At 40.4% G+C, this 21,107-nt stretch overlaps 2 protein-coding genes across 4 annotated transcripts; one reads left to right on the top strand and one right to left on the bottom strand.

Annotated features, from left to right (window-relative positions):
• The first annotated feature begins 1,260 nt into the window (after positions 1-1,260).
• Positions 1,261-12,725, top strand: LOC135482636 (peroxisomal sarcosine oxidase-like). Its single transcript, XM_064762863.1, has 8 exons — positions 1,261-1,502; positions 2,322-2,470; positions 3,530-3,743; positions 8,740-8,925; positions 9,366-9,509; positions 10,382-10,543; positions 11,406-11,481; positions 11,697-12,725. Exons 1-8 carry the CDS (start codon positions 1,401-1,403, stop codon positions 11,825-11,827), a joined length of 1,164 nt encoding a protein of 387 aa, XP_064618933.1. The 5' UTR covers positions 1,261-1,400; the 3' UTR covers positions 11,828-12,725.
• Positions 12,726-14,586: 1,861 nt separating this feature from the next.
• LOC135482635 (RNA N6-adenosine-methyltransferase mettl16-like) lies at positions 14,587-21,064 on the bottom strand. Of its 3 annotated transcripts, none has more exons than XM_064762861.1 (8): positions 20,460-21,064; positions 19,695-20,014; positions 18,884-19,024; positions 17,802-18,060; positions 17,597-17,666; positions 16,824-16,913; positions 16,459-16,590; positions 14,587-15,860 (listed from the first exon to the last, which is right to left on the bottom strand). In XM_064762861.1, exons 2-8 carry the CDS (start codon positions 20,005-20,007, stop codon positions 15,186-15,188), a joined length of 1,680 nt encoding a protein of 559 aa, XP_064618931.1. In that variant the 5' UTR covers positions 20,008-20,014; positions 20,460-21,064; the 3' UTR covers positions 14,587-15,185. The 3 variants fall into 3 exon arrangements, with proteins under 3 accessions (XP_064618931.1, XP_064618930.1, XP_064618932.1); XM_064762860.1 differs by having other exon boundaries at positions 20,932-21,064; XM_064762862.1 differs by lacking the exon at positions 20,460-21,064 and having other exon boundaries at positions 19,695-20,448.
• Positions 21,065-21,107: the final 43 nt, after the last annotated feature.

The following is a 21,107-nucleotide window of genomic DNA, read 5'->3' as shown; positions in this document are numbered from 1 at the left end:
GGAAATGGAATGAAATTTATCAGTCAAAACACAAGATTGTGTGTCTGGCACTTAAAATCTATACAATGTAGATTTGATAACAACAAAAATGAGGGCAAAGACAACAGTGACGCCTTGTAGTAGGGTACATTGAGGTATAAGGTTCGAGTTTTATCAGCTTTATTAGTCTGTCCACATGTTATATATACAACGAGTTACAAGGATAAAGGGTTGACAGAACAGGATAATAAATGCATAGTATAATTAAGTAGGAGGAGCTGCAAGTGACGCAAAAGGCAATGAATATACATGTAAATAGCTTGGCGGTGACATGCCATAAAAAGAGTTGCTATCGGAGGCAATAAAGTTAAACTTTATACTTCATACAAGTACAAAACACGTACGAATGAATGAGCGTAAACGCTCTCTGTTTTATAACTGAATAAAACTTAAAGATGTGCCGGAACAAGACAAAACTTGCCGGACCAAACACACAACGAACGAGTGTATCTCGATGGAAAGTGAGAAATCCCCAAACAATAAGTCTGCCCATCCATAAAAAGGAATTTAAAATATCTGTATAAATATTTCACCACTAACTGGCTTGAAAAAGCTTTTGGTGACTATCAGAAAAAAGATAACAACATCTCGACTCTCATCATCCTATCACCAGTTGTTTTCAATATACATGTACTCCGCCTCTCGATGGCATATTATAGGGGTAAAAAAAGCCTGATCTCAGGATGGTCTCCCATGCGTTCGAGACCCACATAAAGCCTTGGGGGCCAAGATGCGGCCACTGGATTGTAGGCGCGGATCATTTTACCGGGTAGTGAAAAAACCCGGTCATGGCCGAGTAGCTATAGCATAGTGTCGGCGTTCGAATATACTCTATATGCGTATCTACATGTATATAGAAGAAAGCGACATGTTACAAGTGACCTTTGACCGATCCGGATCGGTCTAGATTGGTCTGCCGTGTAAACTCGCACGACAGTGATCTGGTCTGGTCTAGACCTGCATGGTCCGGTTCGATGTACATAATACGTCATGTCATTCATGACGTCATGAGCGATGTGATCTGATCGTCTGGTCTGGTTCGCTCCTTTATCATAAGAAAATAAAGAGAGGGAAAGAGTGGCACGCAGTCGATCTTTCGTTTATCCGGTCATTAGGTCATCATATCAACCGGATCAGACAATCTAGGCTTTGGCCAATGTCATATCATACATTATTGAATAGGCCTATAAATATGCGTGCCTTTACCACGCCTTGTTATTATCTACTCCGTGTGCGAACCAGAAACTGTTTTTTCACGGTTTTTGACACGAGTTTTCCCGGGAGTTTTCTAGGACCTTGTACTTGTATCACATATTGCTGATTCTTTTCTACAAACTTGCTTTTTTTCTAAATAATTGACCATGGCTCTGTATGATTGTATAGTTGTTGGTGCAGGTGTTATAGGAAGCTCCACTGCCTACCATCTTGCTAAACAGGGGAAACGGACACTTCTCCTGGAACAGGTAGGTTAACTGCTCAAAATCAGGCCTTGGCCTTCGCTTCTTTTTACCACATCGCGTGCATGATCTAATGTTGATTGCACTTCAGCAAGTTATTTTCCGAGACGCAGCAGTATAGCAGACGCTAAGCTATGCTAATAGGCGTCGCCGCGTTCGTTAATATTGAATTTGAGAATTTCAAATTGTGTATGTACGTACTGAATTCAAATTTGATTAAGGCCATTGTGAAGACAGATATACAACACTAAAGTTTCAGAAAATTTGTATACATTTTATTGTCCTGGACTACCAGTAATTGCGAACGGCGGCGTACCCCTTTAAAATATCGCACACTTAATATTTATTGAAATTATCAAATAAGCTATTTAGTCGAGCTGATTATGCATATCAATTTATTGTGATATATTGTCAGGAAAATAAATAAATCAGCTAGACTTCCAAAGGCAGCTTTACTTGATTTTTAACTGGATGTTATGTGACTTGGCTCACCGGAAACTCAATTATACACAGCATGGTTTGGGAAAACATCGCTGTCCAGTTGTCAGTAGCCCAAAAGAAATATGCTCCGATCCGCTGTAACTTTTGTTCTAGCGAATGAAACGCCTCCTTTCGAGGTCACTTCCCACCCTTTTGTTGTGGGGGGGGGGGGGGGCAGGCCGGTCTTATAATAGTTCACCTGCTGCTGCATCCCGAGCTTCAGGTCACCAGTAGGCTATACATTGTGTGCGGGAAGAGGAGCATGCAACTGACTCTGGTATTCGAGGATGCATCTGCAACGGGTTGCCTATATGACGATACGAGGTCTGCCTTTGTTTCTTCCAGTTTTTTCTTCCGACCACCCGTGGCAGTTCCGGCGGTCAGTCTCGGATCATCAGGAAATCCTATAATCAGCCTCACTATAAACAAATGTTGGTCGACGCCTATGACATGTGGAAAACAATTGAAGATGAAAGTGGAGAAGAACTTTATGTGTAGGTTTTGTCTTTACGGACATTCTTGGTGCCGGACATGTAACAGTGAGGTGTGGGGAAAATTAGCCCCTGCCACAACCTCCCACAGCAGATTATGTCTCATTACACTCCTTACAATCTAAGTGTGATAGTATATAATACTCATTCAAGGCGCCTGTATATCTAACGATCCAAAGGCCTGCTATTGGAGGATGCTCCCTGCCATTGTTTTCTATTTACACGATAAGCTCTTCATTGGTCCTTCAATAAGCTTGTCGAGGAAACACTCTCATTTGAAAGACGGCCTCTCAAATGACGGTCTCTTTCGAACGAGATTCCCGCTATTAGTACATGTACTCAAAAATGTTGATCACGCCGCCCGGGAAGACCCCGCGACAGCCGATCCCTCTGATTTCAGAAATCTCAGCAGTCCCCCAGTGAAAGAACGCTCGGTTAATGATAAACGCGCTCGCCACATTTGTCGTTAGTGGTCTGTACTTCCAACACCTGGTAGAATCAGAGGCTTTTCTGGTAGAATTGAGATTCGAAAAAAGCGTAATTTTTTTCGCCATAGCTTTAAATTGAACGGTGCCATATTAACATCTCATCAGCGTTTTAAACGTTTATTGACGCCATAAAAAATGCGCTCGTTATCGCCCATTGAGGAACTTTTGAGCATACTGAAATATCAGCGCTATTGCCTCCATGCGTTGGCTATTGGAGGATGCTCCCTGCCAGCTGGAAGCTGAGCAATATCAATACATTTAGGATCAAGATGCAGCTTTTGAGAGGCCGTCCCTCAAATGATCGATGAGAGTCTGACCCAGAGCTACCTTTTGCTCACTTTTCTATTATTTCTGGCTTCCCCTGTACATCGGTGGTCGCAGAAAATTGCCCTTTTCTCATGCCCAGCATGTGCGCCGTCAAGCATGTCAAGGTCGAGCCGTTCTGAGATAACTTTGTGTCCAAAAATGCAGTTTTTAGGGAGGTTGTTCCTGTACTCACATTCTTGCTAACTTGTAGTTTTTCCGACATAATCATGCAGCTTTAATTAAACTAGCCCTTTGTCCTAAATCATAGGGAAAGTGGACTACTTAATCTGGGCCGGCCTGACGCTCAGGATGTGGTAGAAAAGCGGGCCAGTCTCGACCTTGTAAAAGAGCCACATGAAGTGTTGTCCAATGACCAGCTCAAGCAGAGGTATCCCACCCTGACCTACCCGGATGACTTTATTGGCACTTTGGAGTATAGTGGCGGAATCTTAAAAGGTGGAAAGTGTGTTGCAGTTATACAAGTAAGTGAGATATATTAGAGAGCCTAGATCGGTCTTTATATGTAAAGACATTGTCACAATCGGCACATAATACCGTGTACGCGTCGGTAGTGATAGTTTAAGACTAGATGCACTGTGGTGGTGGTGATGATGGTGGAGGGGTGGGGGGTGGGGGCACTAATCAATCAGAAGGGGATGGATTTGTATAAAAAATGTATTACAGATATCCATAAGCTAACACTGGGTAAAGCCCAACTAAAACACAGTGTTTGCATTTGCCCAGGTGACAATTGTTTCATGAAGTCTGTGTTACGCTGAAAACCTGGTCAAAGATTGGTCGACAGACATTGGTCCATCTACATTGTGTAGCGGTAAAGGGGCTTATATAGTCAGTCACCGTAAACGTCGCAACTCTGAACTCGAACCCAAAGGCTAACCTACTAGGATATCTATTCACATCATTTATTACTCACGTCACTCAAACTTCTCATCTACAAAGGCTACCAGGAACTGCCTTTAAACCTCCAAACATCAACCTTTATACCTAATTACTCTCACCCCTAATGGGTAAATAGCCCAGCCCAAATATCAGGCTCTGAACCAACTAACTATCGGTATATAAAAAGACAACCAATCAGCACATAGCTGTATCCTTGTCTCTCAACACAGTGGATGGGGAAATTAGTTCGAAGTCTATTTTAACCAGTGCCTTACAAGTTAGTAAGGATCTAGACAACAAAGGAAAACAGTCTTGGTTTTCTTGTATAAAATTTATTTGTGGTTGTCTGAATCTGGATGCAAACAATGCTGAAAGTGTTTCAACCTCCAGTCTTGTTCATAAATTAGGTGAAGAATTTTACAGAAAGTGGAAGCTAGAAATTTGGGATGATTCTCGGAATCCAAATGCTAAAAACAAATTACGCACTTATAGGTCCTTCAAAACGCAACTCTGCTGTGAGAAATATCTGACTTCAATTTCAAGTTTTTCTTTAAGAAGATCCCTTTGTTGTTTCCGCATTAGCTGTCACGATCTAGCCATTGAAAGAGGTAGATACAAAAAACTTAAAGTTGAAGAGAGGGTGTGTTCTTGTGATGGGACTTCAATAGAAGACGAGGTTCACTTTCTAACTGCCTGCCCAAAATATGATGCTTCAAGGAACGATTTTTTCTCAGTTATCAATGAGAACAACATCAACTTTTCAGGTCTCTCACCAGGAAATAAGTTTATCTGGCTTCTTTCAAATGAGGACCCTGGAATTTGTCAGAAGCTATCATCATTTTTACAGAAATGCTTTTCTGATCGCATAAAATAAGGACCTCCTCTCTCCCACCTACTAGTATCTACTCCAGGTTTGACCCCGGTAGTAGACTTTATACTGTTACTTTTGTCATGTATCCTTTGTATGTCTTATGTACTTTCAATCAAAATCATTGTATTTCTATTGTACCATGTGTACCTTTGCCCTCCGGGCCTTTTGATTAATAAACTGTCCATCAGTGGCGCCATCGTCCATCTTGTATCGATCTACGATTATTAGATAGGGCCTAGTAACCAGGTGCTAATCAGGAAGTTCATAAAAGGGTCAAACAGCTTAACAGATAGAGATTATAAAATAATGGAAAGGAGCAATTTTAAGATGAAAGGTGTTCAACTCACACAATTAACGATCCTGGGTGTCTGGGTTTGCTGACAGCAAGAGAGACACACAGAATAATAATTATAGATTTGGTAACCAATTCCAAATATCGTCGCAGGTAATTCGCTTGCTGAATTATACCGGGGCTCGACCAAAGACCAGTCACCATCTTCAACAACATGCTTGTATGCTTTTAAGTTTTGGTTCAACCAATCAATCACCATCGACAGGGTCAGTCGGTCAGGATTGTCTAAAAGGGAGATAGGCAGGGGCCAGAGAAGGTCAGACAAATTCACTGATAAGCTCATTCACTATCTCATAGTTCATGTTCATCAGCACCGTTCATGCTTGTGCATGGAATATATTTATCAAAGTCAAACCAGAGCCCCCCCCCCCCCCCCCACCCCCACCCCAACCCTGCACTTGCACTTCACCAACAGTGCATATTATTCACAAAAACTAGTTGGACTCGCTAGCTTCTGCCCGAGTAATCAAACCATCTCCACTCTCATGGTGTCTTTGTCTTCATATATCCAGAACAGCCTCAAACATCACCATTCTTATTGTGCCATTGTCTTCATATCTGGCCTGGAATGGTGCTTCAACCATCACCACTCTAATTCTACTATTGTCTTCATATCTGGAGTAGTGCCTCGATCATCACCACTCTCATTGTGCCTTTGCCTTCATATATTCAGAATAGCCTCAAACATCACCACTCTCATTGAGTCATTGTCTTCATAACTGGAGTAGTGCCTCAATTATCACCAATCTCATTGTTTCATTGTCTTCATATCTGGAGTAGTGCCTCAACCATCACCACTCTCATTGTGTCATTGTTTTCATATCTGGAGTAGTGCCTCGACCATCACCACTAATTGTGCCATTGTCTTCATATCTGGAGTAGTGCCTCAACCATCACCACTCTCATTGTGTCATTGTCTTCATATCTGGATTAGTGCCTCAACCATCACCAATCTCATTGTGCCATTGTCTTCATATCTTGAGTAGTGCCTCAATCATCACCACTCAGCTCATTGTGCTATTGTCTTCATATCTGGAGTAGTGCCTCAACCATCACCACTCTCATTGTGTCATTGTCTTCATATCTGGAGTAGTGCCTCAACCATCACCAATCTCATTGTGCCATTGTCTTCATATCTTGAGTAGTGCCTCAATCATCACCACTCTCATTGTGCTATTGTCTTCATATCTGGAGTAGTGCCTCAATCATCACCACTCTCATTGTGTCATTGTCTTGTGGAATATTAGTATTGCCTCGACCATCACTACCCTCATTGTGTCATTGTCTTCATATCTGGAGTAGTACCTCAACCATCACCACCCTCATTGTGTCATTGTCTTCATATGTGGAATATTAGTATCGCCTCGACCATTACCACTCTCATTGTGTCATTGTCTTCATATGTGGAATATTAGTATTGCCTCGACCATCACGTCACCCTCATTGTCTTCATATCTGGAGTAGTACCTCAACCATCACCGCCCTCATTGTGTCATTGTCTTCATATGTGGAATATTAGTATTGCCTCAACCATCACCACTCTCATTGCGTCATTGTCTTCATATGTGGAATATAAGTATTGCCTCAACCATCACCACTCTCATTGTGTCATTGTCTTCATATGTGGAATATTAGTATTGCCTCAACCATCACCACTCTCATTGTGTCATTGTCTTCATATGTGGAATATAAGTATTGCCTCAACCATCACCACTCTCATTGTGTCATTGTCTTCATATGTGGAATATTAGTATTGCCTCGACCATAACCACCCTCATTGTCTTCATATCTGGAGTAGTACCTCAACCCTCACTGTGTCATTGTCTTCATATCTGGAGTAGTACCTCAACCATCATCACTCTCATTGTGTCATTGTCTTCATATGTGGAATATTAGTATTGCCTCGACCATCACCACCCTCATTGTGTCATTGTCTTCATATGTGGAATATTAGTATTGCCTCGACCATCACCACCCTCATTGTGTCATTGTCTGCATGTGGAATATTAGTATTGCCTCGACCATCACCACTGTCATTGTGTCATTGTCTTCATATGTGGAATATTAGTATTGCCTCGACCATCACCACCCTCATTGTGTCATTGTCTTCATGTGGAATATTAGTATTGCCTCGACCATCACCACTGTCATTGTGTCATTGTCTTCATATGTGGAATATTAGTATTGCCTCGACCATCACCACTGTCATTGTGTCATTGTCTTCATATGTGGAATATTAGTATTGCCTCGACCATCACCACCCTCATTGTGTCATTGTCTTCATGTGGAATATTAGTATTGCCTCGACCATCACACCACCCTCATTGTCTTCATATCTGGAGTAGTACCTCAACCATCACCACTGTCATTGTGTCATTGTCTTCATATGTGGAATATTAGTATTGCCTCAACCATCACCACTCTCATTGTGTCATTGTCTTCATGTGGAATATTAGTATTGCCTCGACCATCACCACTGTCATTGTGTCATTGTCTTCATATGTGGATTAGTGCTTCGACGATCACCGCTGTCATTGTGTCATTGTCTTCATATGTGGATTAGTGCTTCGACAATCACTACTCTCATTGTGTCATTGTCTTCATATGTGGATTAGTGCTTCGACAATCACTACTCTCATTGTGTCATTGTCTTCATATGTGGATTAGTGTCTTAACTAACATCACTCTCAGCATCTCATTGTCTTCATATCTGGAGTAGTGTTTCAACCATCACCACTCATCGAGTCATTGTATTCATATCTTGAGTAGTGCTGAAGCAATCACAACTCTGCTGGTCTCATTGTGTCCATATCTGGAGTATTAACTATAATTGATTCATGATCTTCATATCTAGAGTATCACGATTACAACTCTCCTTGCATCTAGTTTTTTCAACACTTGTTAACAGGTCCTTCACACAAAGATGCAACGGTGGTCTGTGATAACGCCTTATACTTATAGCAGGATAGCCAACTCCTTTAACACAGTGGTCGTCTCTTGCAGATGAGATAATAGTCATTCTTGATGCTGGTACCATCTGTGGGATAGAAAGTTCATGGCATTGCATTAGAACATTAATATCAATTCTATCTCACTATCAATCACTTCACTAGGTCACGAGATACGCGTAGTAGATCAGCAGTCAGTCTTTAAAGCGTCGAAAGCCTCAGGAACACGTAAAGGGATCACGGGAAGGGTATCATATCACAACATAACCCAAAAAATTAAACTTGGGCGGGCATGTGATCCCGCACGTGATCGATAGCTCGATAGAATTCCAATCAACCTTCAACTTACAGGTAAGTCTCGGTTGATTTATCAATTGTACAGTATTTTGTTTGATGATCCTTTGCAGAACCTTGTCAAGAAATATGGAGGCGAAATCCGTGATGGAACAAAGATGACAGAGCTTCTCCAAGAAAAGGATACCATCAAGGTTTCCACAACAGCAGGTGATTTCCACGCCAGGAAGATTATCATCACTGCTGGACCTTGGGCGGGGAAAGTCTCGGAAGCTCTTGGACTAGATTTACCCATTACTGTAAGTTCCACATCATAACAGCTGGAAAAATCTTGGAAGTTCTAGCTTGGACTTCATTTACCCATTATGGTACAGCAAATGTAGTTTCAGGTGATGCAGGACAGTTGAGCGCAGTTTTTTTTTGTATGGCATTATTTTTCAAGATTATGATACGACAGATATTCCCGAGAGTTTGGTAGAGCAAATTTCGTTTTAAGTCTAAAATAACAAGAGTAGACGCTCTTTAAAATGTTTCGGACATACCAAATTTATTTATATTTTACAGTGTACTTTATATCAGTGACCATTATTTATAAGTATTAACTTAGTATCAATACTTAAAAGTATCAACCCTCAAGTCAGGGAAATTTTTTATGGCCACCCGATCTTAGAGTTGGACAATGGGCTGGGAAATCTTAGAAGCTCGGAGACCTCTTGTCAATAGTTTGTACCTTTTGCAGCCAATGAGTATACCAGTGTATTACTGGAAATCGAAAGATCCAGAACAGCACACAGTCAAGAACGGTTTTCCAGTGATAGTACATCGGTCCAGTGAGGGAATTGCCTACCTTGTACCATCCCTAGAATATCCTGGCCTATGTAAGGTAAATATCTGAGCATCCAATAGTCCATTGGGACTTGGACACATCACTGTACTTAGCCCAGTACCATTATGATTAGTCTTTGTGTGGAGGTGTATTGGCCTCATGGTAGCCGGCTTCTGAACTTTTCTATTTTTCCTTTGACTTTGACAGGGAAGATATTTGCCTTGGAATAAACTGATGGTTTCTGTGTGTTGTATCCGACAGAGAAAAATTGTAAACTATTAATTTTTCGAATGATTCGTCTGTTCGATTCATTGGTTATACAATTCAATCGTTACTGTGCAATTGCAGATTTAATTCAACAAAAAACTTTGTGTATACAAACTGATGCCAAACTCTGTAATATATGTTTTTGCCAGGTATAAGTGCCCGATAGGGGGCCAGTGGGTAGCAACCATTTTCCTCGTTCCAGTGCAGTAATGTTATGCATGAGTCTGCACACTGCAGACTTCACCGTACACTTTCATGAGCTTGCCGTTTGTTTTTGCACTTGCACAATAATATTTTTCCAAATTCCAACAAAAGATGTCCAGGTTTATGCTATACTGCTGTAGATATTTCTTGAACCTTTTTGATTGTAAAAGATTCTGTTTCAGCCTAATTACAAAGGGAGATCAGACAACACTTAATCCTAGGTTCTTGTGTCAAACATTTCTTAAGACGTTTTTTCATTGAACGAACCAGTTAAAAGAGGCATCAACAGCATTAAGGATACTAGACTCCAGAGGGAGTCCATTCATCATTCTTATAATTTTTCCTTAGGGGAGGGATGAGGACATTTCCAACACATCTCGGTGTACATGATTCGAAGAACTGCTCCCACTGAATCTATTAACTTTGAAATGCACTTAAAATGTTTTTCATTTTCAAAGGTTGCAATCAATCAGAATATACCTAAGTATTGTGATCCCGATTCAAGAAACTCGGTCAGTGACCAACATGACCAGTATAGGGAGGTTGTTGTCAATTACATAAGGAAGTATTTACCTGGACTTGAAGACACACCCAGTATCATTGAGTACTGCATGTACACGGTAAGATCCTTGTAACTTCTTCTTTTCTTTGAAATAAACTCAGAAGTTGTTGAAGGCGACTGTACTTTTATCTGCTGTGAAATTAAGTAAATGTACATGATATATGTCCTGGTTGTCTAAAATATGGCAAGGGGTGCAAGGGTAGACCTCACAACTGAGTAGACTTGTGCATACATAGATGCCATTTCAATGTCCATGATTATCTCTAAAAAGATCAACTAACCTTGATGTGAAATAATAACCTATTTATTAATCCCTAGAACATAATGGATGAACATGATGGATGAATTGCAATTTTAACAATTCCACTTAAGGAATTGATACCAAAATTGAGGTATTGGTTGTCTGACGAAAACCGTAAGGTTGGAGCTAAAATGTAGTCCTGAACAGTGGGCGAGTCGAGGATTTGGCCAACTTTTTGGCGCCACCTGAGCACTGCTAGTGAGACAAGCAATACCTATACAGTGAGGTATCTAGTTCTATTCTAAAACATCTCAAATTAAACAACGAATAATGTGTTTTAAAATGCTTTTCAACTGCTTCCATATTTTGCACCAACCCTAGTGGTTTTGGTTGCCTGACCATAAGGTGTGGTTCATTCTAAACACAGGTGTTTTAGAATTCCTGTTTAAGACATCTAACATACACAGGGAAAATCTGGTGATGTCCAGAACACACCTTGCTTGTTGGATTGATATCAAATGGACATCAATTGGTTATCAAATAGATATCAAACTGATGTCTTTTAGATATCCCCCAAATAGCCTGATGCCTATCACTTCATTAGATATTCACTGAGATGTGACAGAATATGGGTGGATACAATGCAGAAACATTTACAAAAACTCTCTTTACTCCGCAGAAATCTAAAGATGTTGATTTCATCCTCGACAGTCATCCTCAAAACAAGAATATCTTGATTGCTACTGGATTCACAGGTAAGGCTCAAGGAGACAAAGTAATAGCCAACTGAACATTTTAGATTATTCTGGATGGAAACTCACATCACACAGAGTAAGAACATCAGCTTTGATAACGTACAAGTATGTTACAATACATGTCTTGAGGAAACAGACAAGCCTAAATGGTCCGGTACTTCTGTGAATTATGTCACCTTTAAATTACTATATGAATAATGTTCATTTTGTTGCAGGTCATGGATTCAAAATTGCCCCCTCAGTTGGAAAGCTGATGGCTGAGATGGCTACAGATAGCAAGCCAAGTTATGATACGACTCCATTCCGCATTTCACGGTTTCATGAAGACAAAGCTGTGAAAAAATAGTTTTAAATAGTTCCTAATATAGCAGTATTCCACCATTCTATATGTGGACAAGCTGTACAGCTGTATTGGCAACCTTGCAGTCAGAAATCAGCTGTGGAATTGAAATTCTAGTCGCTAAATAATGAGAAAGGATTATGGTAACTGTGATTATTTTCAAGGCTCATAAAGTTTTATACATCTGTTGATTTTTCTGTTAATTTGGTACTTTTTATTTTGGTGTATTGCAGAGACCATCTTTTCATATTTTCATAAATGAACAGTGGTTCGAGTGTCAGCAAAATTGATGACTGTCAATTTTATGACGAGTAAAAATGACAATGGTGGACTGTAAACAGGACTCGCTAAAATTTCAACTCTAATCTACAAACACCATGAATAATATTTGCTAATCTGTCTTTACAACAAGTATTCATTCAGTGTGCAAGACATACCTGGAGTGGCGCACCTGTAATTAGCAACTGCAAATCATCTGCGTTTTCAGTTAAAAACACAAAGTGCTAATCTTAGTTCACAACATTTCCTATCATATTTCACCAACAAAATGAATATACATACAATAAAAGTATATATATCATATATGATAAAACAGAAGTTTATTAATTATATACAGTGGAACCCCGGTCGGCGACCACCTCAGTAACGCGACCACCCCGCGAACACGACCAAAATTCTCCGGTCCCGAATGGTTTTCTCTCTAATTCCCATTAACTGGCCCTCGCTAACACGACCACCCCGGTACCCAGACCGCGACCACCAGCTTGGTCGGTCCCAAACTGCAAATTAACCCCGCTAACGCGACCATGAGGCCTAATTGCCGTAATCAACCATGACCGCATCGTATCAATTGGCACCTTCTCGCAAATCCGTGTTGATAATTAGCACCTCGAACACATGGGAATCCATATGAAAATAAATGATGTGTAAGTGAGTTTGATCAAATGTAAACGCAAATAAAATGAAGAATAAACTTTCTTTTCGACTCACGGTTTGTGTTTTCATCATTTAGTATTAAATGATGTCAAGAGGCATGCACACGTAGTTTTTAGGACAAATAAATTATGTTGATTAGTAAGAGTACCGATACTCAAGTGAAGAATGCTCACTACGTCGTAATGTTGATAAAATACGTTATTAAAAAGATGATTTAATCAGTACCAGTTCAAATTGGCTGAAGTTAAAGCAGGAAGACATCAGGAAGAATTCTCAACATCTTCTCACATCACCTCTCTCAATGTTAGCGGGAATATTAGCTTGACATCAAGAAGGGCAGCTGCCGATGGTGTGAATTACATGCTTGTTCTAATTAGCATGCTCAAGTTTTAATGTAATGTTTGGTCTAATTAGCTCTCGTCAGTTTATTTACTCATTTACATAAGTTGCAAATTAAACGCAAAACACTCAAGAAAATGATTTTTTATTCGTAATATACACACAAAATTATCGAATCACCCGGTGGCGTAGTCATTCATGCATGTCAATGTACACAGAGCAGGACGATGTTTTGGCGGGAAAACCTACTTATGATTCTTAAATTCACTAACGCGACCACCCCGGTAACACGACCACTTCGGCTTAGTCCCTTGGGTGGTCGTGTTACCGGGGTTCCACTGTATTATTGTTGATAATGTACAGCATCCTCTGTGCATAACTTTCGATGTTTGCGTCGGCACTTTTTTGACTCGGAATTTCGGGCACAATAGCTGTTGTCATCAATTGCTTACCACTTTCTGATTTGGCTTCGCCATCCTTTCATTTCCAATATGCATCGGTTTCACCATATTTCACAATATATATGAGATTCAAAATCTCTTCCTTCCTATTTTCTGGTCTATAGCATATATTAAACCAGTTACTAGTAATCTGCTATGATTTTAGAATTTATATTCGACTCAATAAATTCCCCACTCACCACACCCTCTGTATTGTATTTCCACTGATAGATGGTGTTTTCTTCATGGTATAAAATGGTGGAACAGTGGACACAATCTTATGCCCTCGAAAGGCCTGAGAAAATAGGGGAAGGTATTTTCCGCGAGGAAGACCAAGCCAACTTCATGAGTTTTGGCTTTGGCCAAAAAACGCAGCAAAATTCATAACTCTCATTTTTAGCTCACCTCTTAGCAGAGGTGAGCTTATCCCATACCGTGGCGTCCGTCGTCCGTCGTCGTCGTCGTCGTCGTCGTCGTCGTCGTCGTCGTCGTCGTCGTCGTCGTCCGTCGTCCGTTAGCAGGGCACGTTTCGTAACTGTTAGAGCTATTGAGTTGAAACTTGGTACACATGTACCCTTATGTAATGACACCTGGGAGACCAAGTTTCGGTCCGATTCGTTTCATGGTTTGGCCACCAGGGGGCCAAACGTTAAAAGTGAAAATATGCAATATCTCCCTCAATAGTAGTCGGGAAATTTTGAAAAAAATATGGTAGGTACTTCTAGCAAAGGTGCATCATATATCCTCCGGGTTTTTGATTTGACCTCCTTTTCAAGGTCACAGAGGTCAAATGGTGTAAATTGGCCGTTAGGATGTAACGATGGCACGTTTCTAAACTGCAATGACTATTGATACCAAATTTGGTACACATTTACCCCTTAGTCAGGTGATCTCAGGGACCGAAGTTTGGTCCAATATGATTCACCACTTGACCACCAGGGGGCAAAATCCAAAAACCTTAAAAATGTGATTATTCCTTAACTTCTTGCCCGATTGCCACCAATTTGATATCATGGGTACATCTAACCACCATACAGTATATGTCACACAGGTTTTTAATTTGACCTTCTTGTCAAGGTCACAGAGGTCAAATGGCGTAAATTCGCCGTCAGGCCGTAACAATGGCACGTTTCTTAACTGCAATGACTATTGATCACAAATTAAGTACACATGTACCCCTTGGTCAGGTGATCTCAGGTACCGAAGTTTGGTGCGATCTGATTTGCCGTTTGGCCTCCAGGGAGGGGGCCAAATCCTAAATTCTTCAAAATGCCATTATTCCTAGTAATGACTTGCCCGATTGGCACCAATTTTATATCATAGGTACATCTAATTCTAACAACCATTCAATGTGTCACCCGGGTCTTCTTTGATTTGACCTACTTTTCAAGGTCACAGAGGTCGAATGTACTGTAAATTGGCCATTTTGGGGAAATTGTAATTGCTTGGACCTACATCAAACCTAACACTACATGACACAAGACCATGCTCTTTATCCATCTTTCCTCCACATGAGGTGAGCACAATGGCCCTGGCCATTTCATTCAAACAGCAATGGTTTAATTACCATCGTGATTTCACTAATCATGAACAGAACAAGCAAAATGAAGAGCATACAAAATGAAGACCATACAAAATAAAGAGACTTATCACCTGAAATGATTTTTGAAGTACTGAAACAGTTGATGCAAGGCTTCCTTTGAAGTTCCTCGCATCCACTTCATCTCAAGTATTATCCCTGGTTTTTCTTTCCTGACAGAAACCCAACATTTAAACAGTGGCATACTTTCCTTCTTCTTCCCTAAAGCACATTTAGCAGACGTCGCTGCATTTTCCAAATCAGCACCATTTCCCTCTTCAATCCATTCATCAGGACACGTTTTCTCTGTTTCATCCACCATAGGAACCAAACTGCCAGTCCTTGCCTCACTTGATACCCCAGAGCCAACACTGTCCTGTTCTGATAACTTTTTGTCTCTATCGATTTCTCCCTCATTTGAATCTTCATTGTCAACTTCAGAAATGTCCATATTGTCTGCAACTCCACTAGGCTCTTCATTACTAGAATCAGAATTCATTTTTTCGGCACATTTACCCAATTCAGAGTCAATTTTAGTTCCACTTTTTCCCTCACTCTTGCTGGTCCCCTCATCAACAACTAGGTGAGCCGATTCTCCACTGTCTAATTTGGCACATTTACCACCCTCGCTTTGTCTCCTTGCTTCTTCTCGTCTTTTACGCCGTGAATGACTCCAGGTATTCTCCCGAGCAGTTGCAGAAACGCTCCAAACTACACTACTAGACATGACAACAGTATGTTCAATCTGAAAGAATAAACAAAATTTTCAACATCGCTGACTGAGGAGGCTGCTGAATACCGTAGTTAATAAGTGGTGGTCATGAAGTATGCGTATAGCAACCTGTTCCTTCAGACTCATCAAGACAAAAGCCAAAGAGAGCAATCCACAAGATAGAAAGTGCTGTTTGTTTTGGGCCACAAACTGATGCACACAAAGTCTTGTCCACATAGTTTATTACCATACAATGTTGGCTGGTCCACCCGACACATATTTAAGTGAAAACAACATGCAAGTGTTTTTTAAACAGTAGTCTTGGTCAATTGTACAAGGGTTGTCAAAGTGGCACAATGGAAACAACAGTGCATGTCACTTTGAGGTCCTGGGTTCGTTTCCTAGTCAGTCCAGGTGAGCCCGATCCACAGTATTTGAATGAAAATACGGAAGAACAGATGACTAATTTAAAAAAAAATATCCCGACGCTGGTTTAAATAAAACTAAATCAGATCAATCTCAGACACATTGTACAACGAAGTAGGGTCTGGGTGTGGCTCACATAAGATGATCCCTCAACATAATACAATGTCAACTCAAAGTCAAAGAACAATGGCCAAAACATGCTCACCTTGAGATCCTCAATTATCTTTTTCACCTCTTGACCTATCCTATCAACAGTACATTCAATTTTACTAGGTTTAACTGTGAACACTAGAGGCTGCTGTGGACGGGGCTTCTTCTGGGTACTGAAGGGACAGGACTGAAAACGAAAACAAGGTAAACTTCACAAGAGGTTCAGAATGCAGACTGCCAACCAAAAAAAATTCAAATAGTTTATCCACTGAAGTTATCAAATTGTCCCAATTTTGGATAATTCTAGTGATTTTTACCAACATCCAAAGTTTACTGCTAAAGCATTTTCCTTTACAAAATCCAGCAGTCAAGAAGTATTACTATTAGATCATGAGATGGATAGGACTTTTTGAAACTTACTGGAAACTTCACTGTCTCATCAAACGACCATGCCAGCCCCCACCTCATGGTTCTCCCTTGACAAAATGTGTAGCTGGCCACATTTTTAATCTGAAACCTCAAATTTGAGAATGCTTAAAATTTGATAAGTTTTGAATGCTGCGACTTGGTGACTGGTTATCCTGGAGAAAGAAGGAAACATTGCTGCTTTATGGTTTCAAATTCTTTTCTTAACAGGAAGTTCATCTTTAGGTCCATTCATTTCAAGGCGAATTTTTTCTTGGATGTAGATGAAGGATATCTTTGCCAACAAAATCAAGAGCAAATAATTGATTTTTAGCCAAACCGGCGGTCATGCTGCAAGCTGATTTTGCATTCTTTCTCAAAATTATCGATACCAAGCAGAGACTAGTAAGTCTAAACCCAATCTGGATTCTAGCATGTCGAGTCAAAATATTTTTTTCTATAATTCCAGCACATTTCTGATTATCCAGAATCTGATTTTTTGTAACCAGTTGTACATGAATTCCAAGGTCTGACCCTGGTCAGTGGTGATACAAAAGTTGATTTCAACTAAATCACCTTGCTTTTGCATCATTGTGAGAGAGTGTCAAATGGGACACTTGCAAGATTATCATAAATTTCTAATTTCTAGACAAGATAACATTGAGATTTTGAACCAATTTTAAATAAAGTCATTTCATCAGGATCGTAAATCATATAGAAGTTGACTACTACATTTGAAGACCTAAGTTGCAAAAATACATGAGAGAATGATCCTGAGAAAACCTCACCTTTTTAGTTTGTAGTTCATTTTTGAGAACACCAGCACTTTTCTTCTTGCCCAACATAGTAGTATACACTCTGAAAATTGACACTTTTACTTGAAAAAATGAATTAAATTTGGCAAAGTTACATTGCAAAATCAATCACAATATCCATACATGCTGAAGGAGAGGGAGCCAAATGTTCACCCGAGATTGAGATAATGGTACTCACCTGATTCGGTTACGTAGCTGTAGACTATCTGTTATCATCTGCTGGACATATGCCACCTCCCCACCTTCTACAATGCTCTCATGCTCACTTGCCGTACTCACAGACTTGGGCTCGGCACGATCTGGTTTCCGTGACGATGTCAAACCATATGCTTCAATATTACTCTCGAAGAACGGTGGATTACACATACAGAAGTCAAAGTTGCAGTTTTCTGTTTCAAGAAGGTTCGACAGTCCCGATCCCTCCTTTACTTCCACAACTGCAAAATTATTATTATAAACCCTGCATTCACTTTTAAAAGATGAGTCGAGTGTAAGAAAGGCTGTGTCACTGTACTTTGAGAAGCCTCATACTAAGAGGTTAACACTGCTGGCTTCTATCAACGCAATAGGGCCAGGGTTCGATCCCGGGGGAACCCTGGATTGTATTTCTGGATGAACCGGCGTGTCTTCCAAGGAAATAAAATTCCTGGCTCTTCACAGTCTTTTGAATGAGACTTAAAACCGAGGTTCCTTGTATTATATCTTGTATCTATGCCAGGGCAAACAAACGACCGCACTAAGTGAGAAATATGAGTAGCTTGCATTGAGTCTACCTCTGGCCAAAGACCCAGTCACAAGGCCAATAAACCCAATTGGCGCCTAACCATAGTGGCATGCAAACACACACTTGACCCGCCTTGAAGGAGGAATATTCCCTGGTGAAGAACCCCCTCAAGTTCAGAGCGAACGCTAAGCTAAAAACTGTGGAACAGGGTTTGAAGAGATCCTGAAGGCAATGCAGACATCCCTCGAAGTAATAATTTAAGTACATCTTTTTTTATAACAAAAGATGAGATTCTGGTCATACTTCAAGCATAGATTCGGGATAGCATGCACCCATTCTGTGTTGAATAGTTGGATAAAAAGTTAGCTGGGATACAAAGTGTCGTCAGCTGTGTAATATTCCGCAGGCCATATCTGCTCTGTGCTGAACAATTTGGTGCAGTTGTGGCTCTGCGTCTGTTGGGAGATTTAAAACAACGAATTGAAATGCCTGTGTTCTGGCTATGAATTCCTTGTTACTTTTCACAGCGATTTTACCTCTGATACTTTCCCCCATTTCATTCTTTTCAACATTCCGTTTTGCATACGTGAGATTCAAGTCATCAACTTCTGTAGTCACCATCTTCCATCCATACATTTTGCTGGCCAACAAGGGATAAACACAGGAAGCCCCGCAACCTATAAAGAATATGAAGCCAAGTCTACGAATGTATTATAACTAATATTTTACTGATTTGATAAAATCAGAAGTTCTATAATTATAAATGTACTCATAGGAAAAACCTTCAAAATTCAATTTTCCTGGAGACAGATGACGATAGACAACCATAGGCTCAATATTGAATGACAGTAGGCTCAATGCAAACATTAGCACATCTGTTCATCAGCCAAAAAGAATGTGTTATGAAATAAAGAGGAATAAAATCACAAACACATACTCATCAATTATTGTTATATTTTCACCTGTGAATGTCTGGAAAATTGTAATAAGACATTGACTAAGAGTAAGATGATTTCGTTTCTCCCGTTCCGGTGAAATAGAAATGCCACCAACTTTTGACCCCCCGCCTCCCCAGTGCCGACATCTGCCCAGAATTGTATTATAAATCATAATTTCTGATACTCATATTCCCAGCTCGAAGTCATGATGTTGGCTTAGGATCATTTCACTTTTTATTTGCTCCTTGATGCCCCCCTCCTTCGTCCCCCCTACAATTACCTCAAAGGTTTGAAAGCTCTGATTTGGGTAACAGGCATAAGTATCCTTTTTATTTGTGGCAGGCATCCTTTTATCTGGGGGACAGCATGTAAAAAGATAGACGACTGCGGCAAGCAATCGTACACCTACCAATATCAATGCCGTGGACATCAGTTTTCTCTCCAATTATATCCTTCAGCCAAAGAATATAATTTAATCTCAGAGGAATGGTAGGTATGAGTCTTTCTAAAGGCATATCGACGTCTATATCAAAGTCGTTTTTCAGCAATGCCCAGCTCAATGCTCGAAGACATTCAGGCGCTTTGAAATCTAGGTGAACCTTTCCTCCAGTATCTTGAGTTGAGTACTTCCTGAATTCCTCATATTTTAGTGCTAGATCTTTGAAATCCGGTTTCCTTGAGCGATATGGATTTTTTGGGTGCATGAACTTATTGAAGGCCATCCCGATCCTTAAATAAAAGAATGTATTATGAACAACAACTTTATCAAATACTTATTCATGTGAGAGAAGATAAATATGGTGTGCCACTGCCAGCAAAAAATCTTGTAAATATTAAAATAATGATACTTTTTTTCCAGGACCAACAATTGAACAATAACACTAACAGTCTAATGGCAATGCCAATGTTGTGTGACTGAACTACCCTTTATAACCGTGAAATGAAATTGTGAATGTTTTTTCCCTAATGCCCCATTACTCTACTGTGTTTGTCATTCTGTCACTGTCACGCCGTGGCCAACTGACCGAAATGAGTTCAGCATGCATTGACATGTGCAAATAAAAAATCAGCTGATCAAAGGGCACTCTGGTTACATTACAAGCCTTTGCATTGGTTAATATCGGCGGTTGTGTGCCATCTATCTATCTAGTTAGGAATAACAGAACCAACTTACAGGCAGATCTGCGTATTGTGTCAATGGTGTAACGGAGTCCAGGATGGAGGAGTTGATCGAAGGCTTGAGCAGTTTGAGTTGAGGGTCAAGTTAAAAAAATTGGCTTTTCGAAGAAGACGAATCACCGTCAAAACATCAAATCAAATGGGCACACGACACTCAGAACAAGTCAGAAGGCCTAAGTTGATTTCGGACAATGCCCGTTACACAGTGATCCTTTGTTCAAGGTGAAACGCATTACTAGTGGTCAGTGCCAAAACAAACTTCTTCGAAATCGTCACGTGTCGTACGTTACATTCTACATGTTCTATCTACACTACAACAGTACACACAATTTATATGCATGCATGTACAAGGCGAAGGCGTGTCGTGATAGTCATAGTGCACGTGCACGTCACTGACACTGTCGCGACGCGAGTGTCAGGCATGTCAGGGGGAGAGGAATCTTTAGATTCTTTACAAATATCTGTACATATATCTTAATATAGACGTCAGCTTTGTGCCTTTATCCTGATGAATATTCACTTCAAACTGAAAATCAAGAATGTATCTGTACGTAATAATAACGTTTGCAAAGAAAAAAAGAATGACTTCTGCTAGCAAGCCGCGCGCACCTGCTTTCTCGCGAGAACGAGCTGCGCGCTGAAA

This window comes from Lineus longissimus, chromosome 2 (assembly GCF_910592395.1).
Source record: "Lineus longissimus chromosome 2, tnLinLong1.2, whole genome shotgun sequence".
NCBI lineage: Eukaryota > Metazoa > Nemertea > Pilidiophora > Heteronemertea > Lineidae > Lineus > Lineus longissimus.
This window is presented reverse-complemented; position numbering and strand designations above follow the sequence as displayed.

Bases quoted from the DNA above. Each gene is read 5' to 3' on its own strand.
- LOC135482636 (XM_064762863.1), top strand. From the start codon at position 1,401: ATGGCTCTGTATGATTGTATAGTTGTTGGTGCAGGTGTTATAGGAAGC. The intron at 1,503-2,321 runs GTAGGTTAACTG...TGTTTCTTCCAG, and splicing joins GGACACTTCTCCTGGAACAG to TTTTTTCTTCCGACCACCCG. The intron at 11,482-11,696 runs GTAAGGCTCAAG...ATTTTGTTGCAG, and splicing joins GATTGCTACTGGATTCACAG to GTCATGGATTCAAAATTGCC.
- LOC135482635 (XM_064762860.1), bottom strand. The intron at 19,025-19,694 runs GTAGGTGTACGA...TATTCTTTATAG, and splicing joins TGTCCACGGCATTGATATTG to GTTGCGGGGCTTCCTGTGTT. The intron at 16,914-17,596 runs GTGAGGTTTTCT...TTGAGGTTTCAG, and splicing joins ATGAACTACAAACTAAAAAG to ATTAAAAATGTGGCCAGCTA.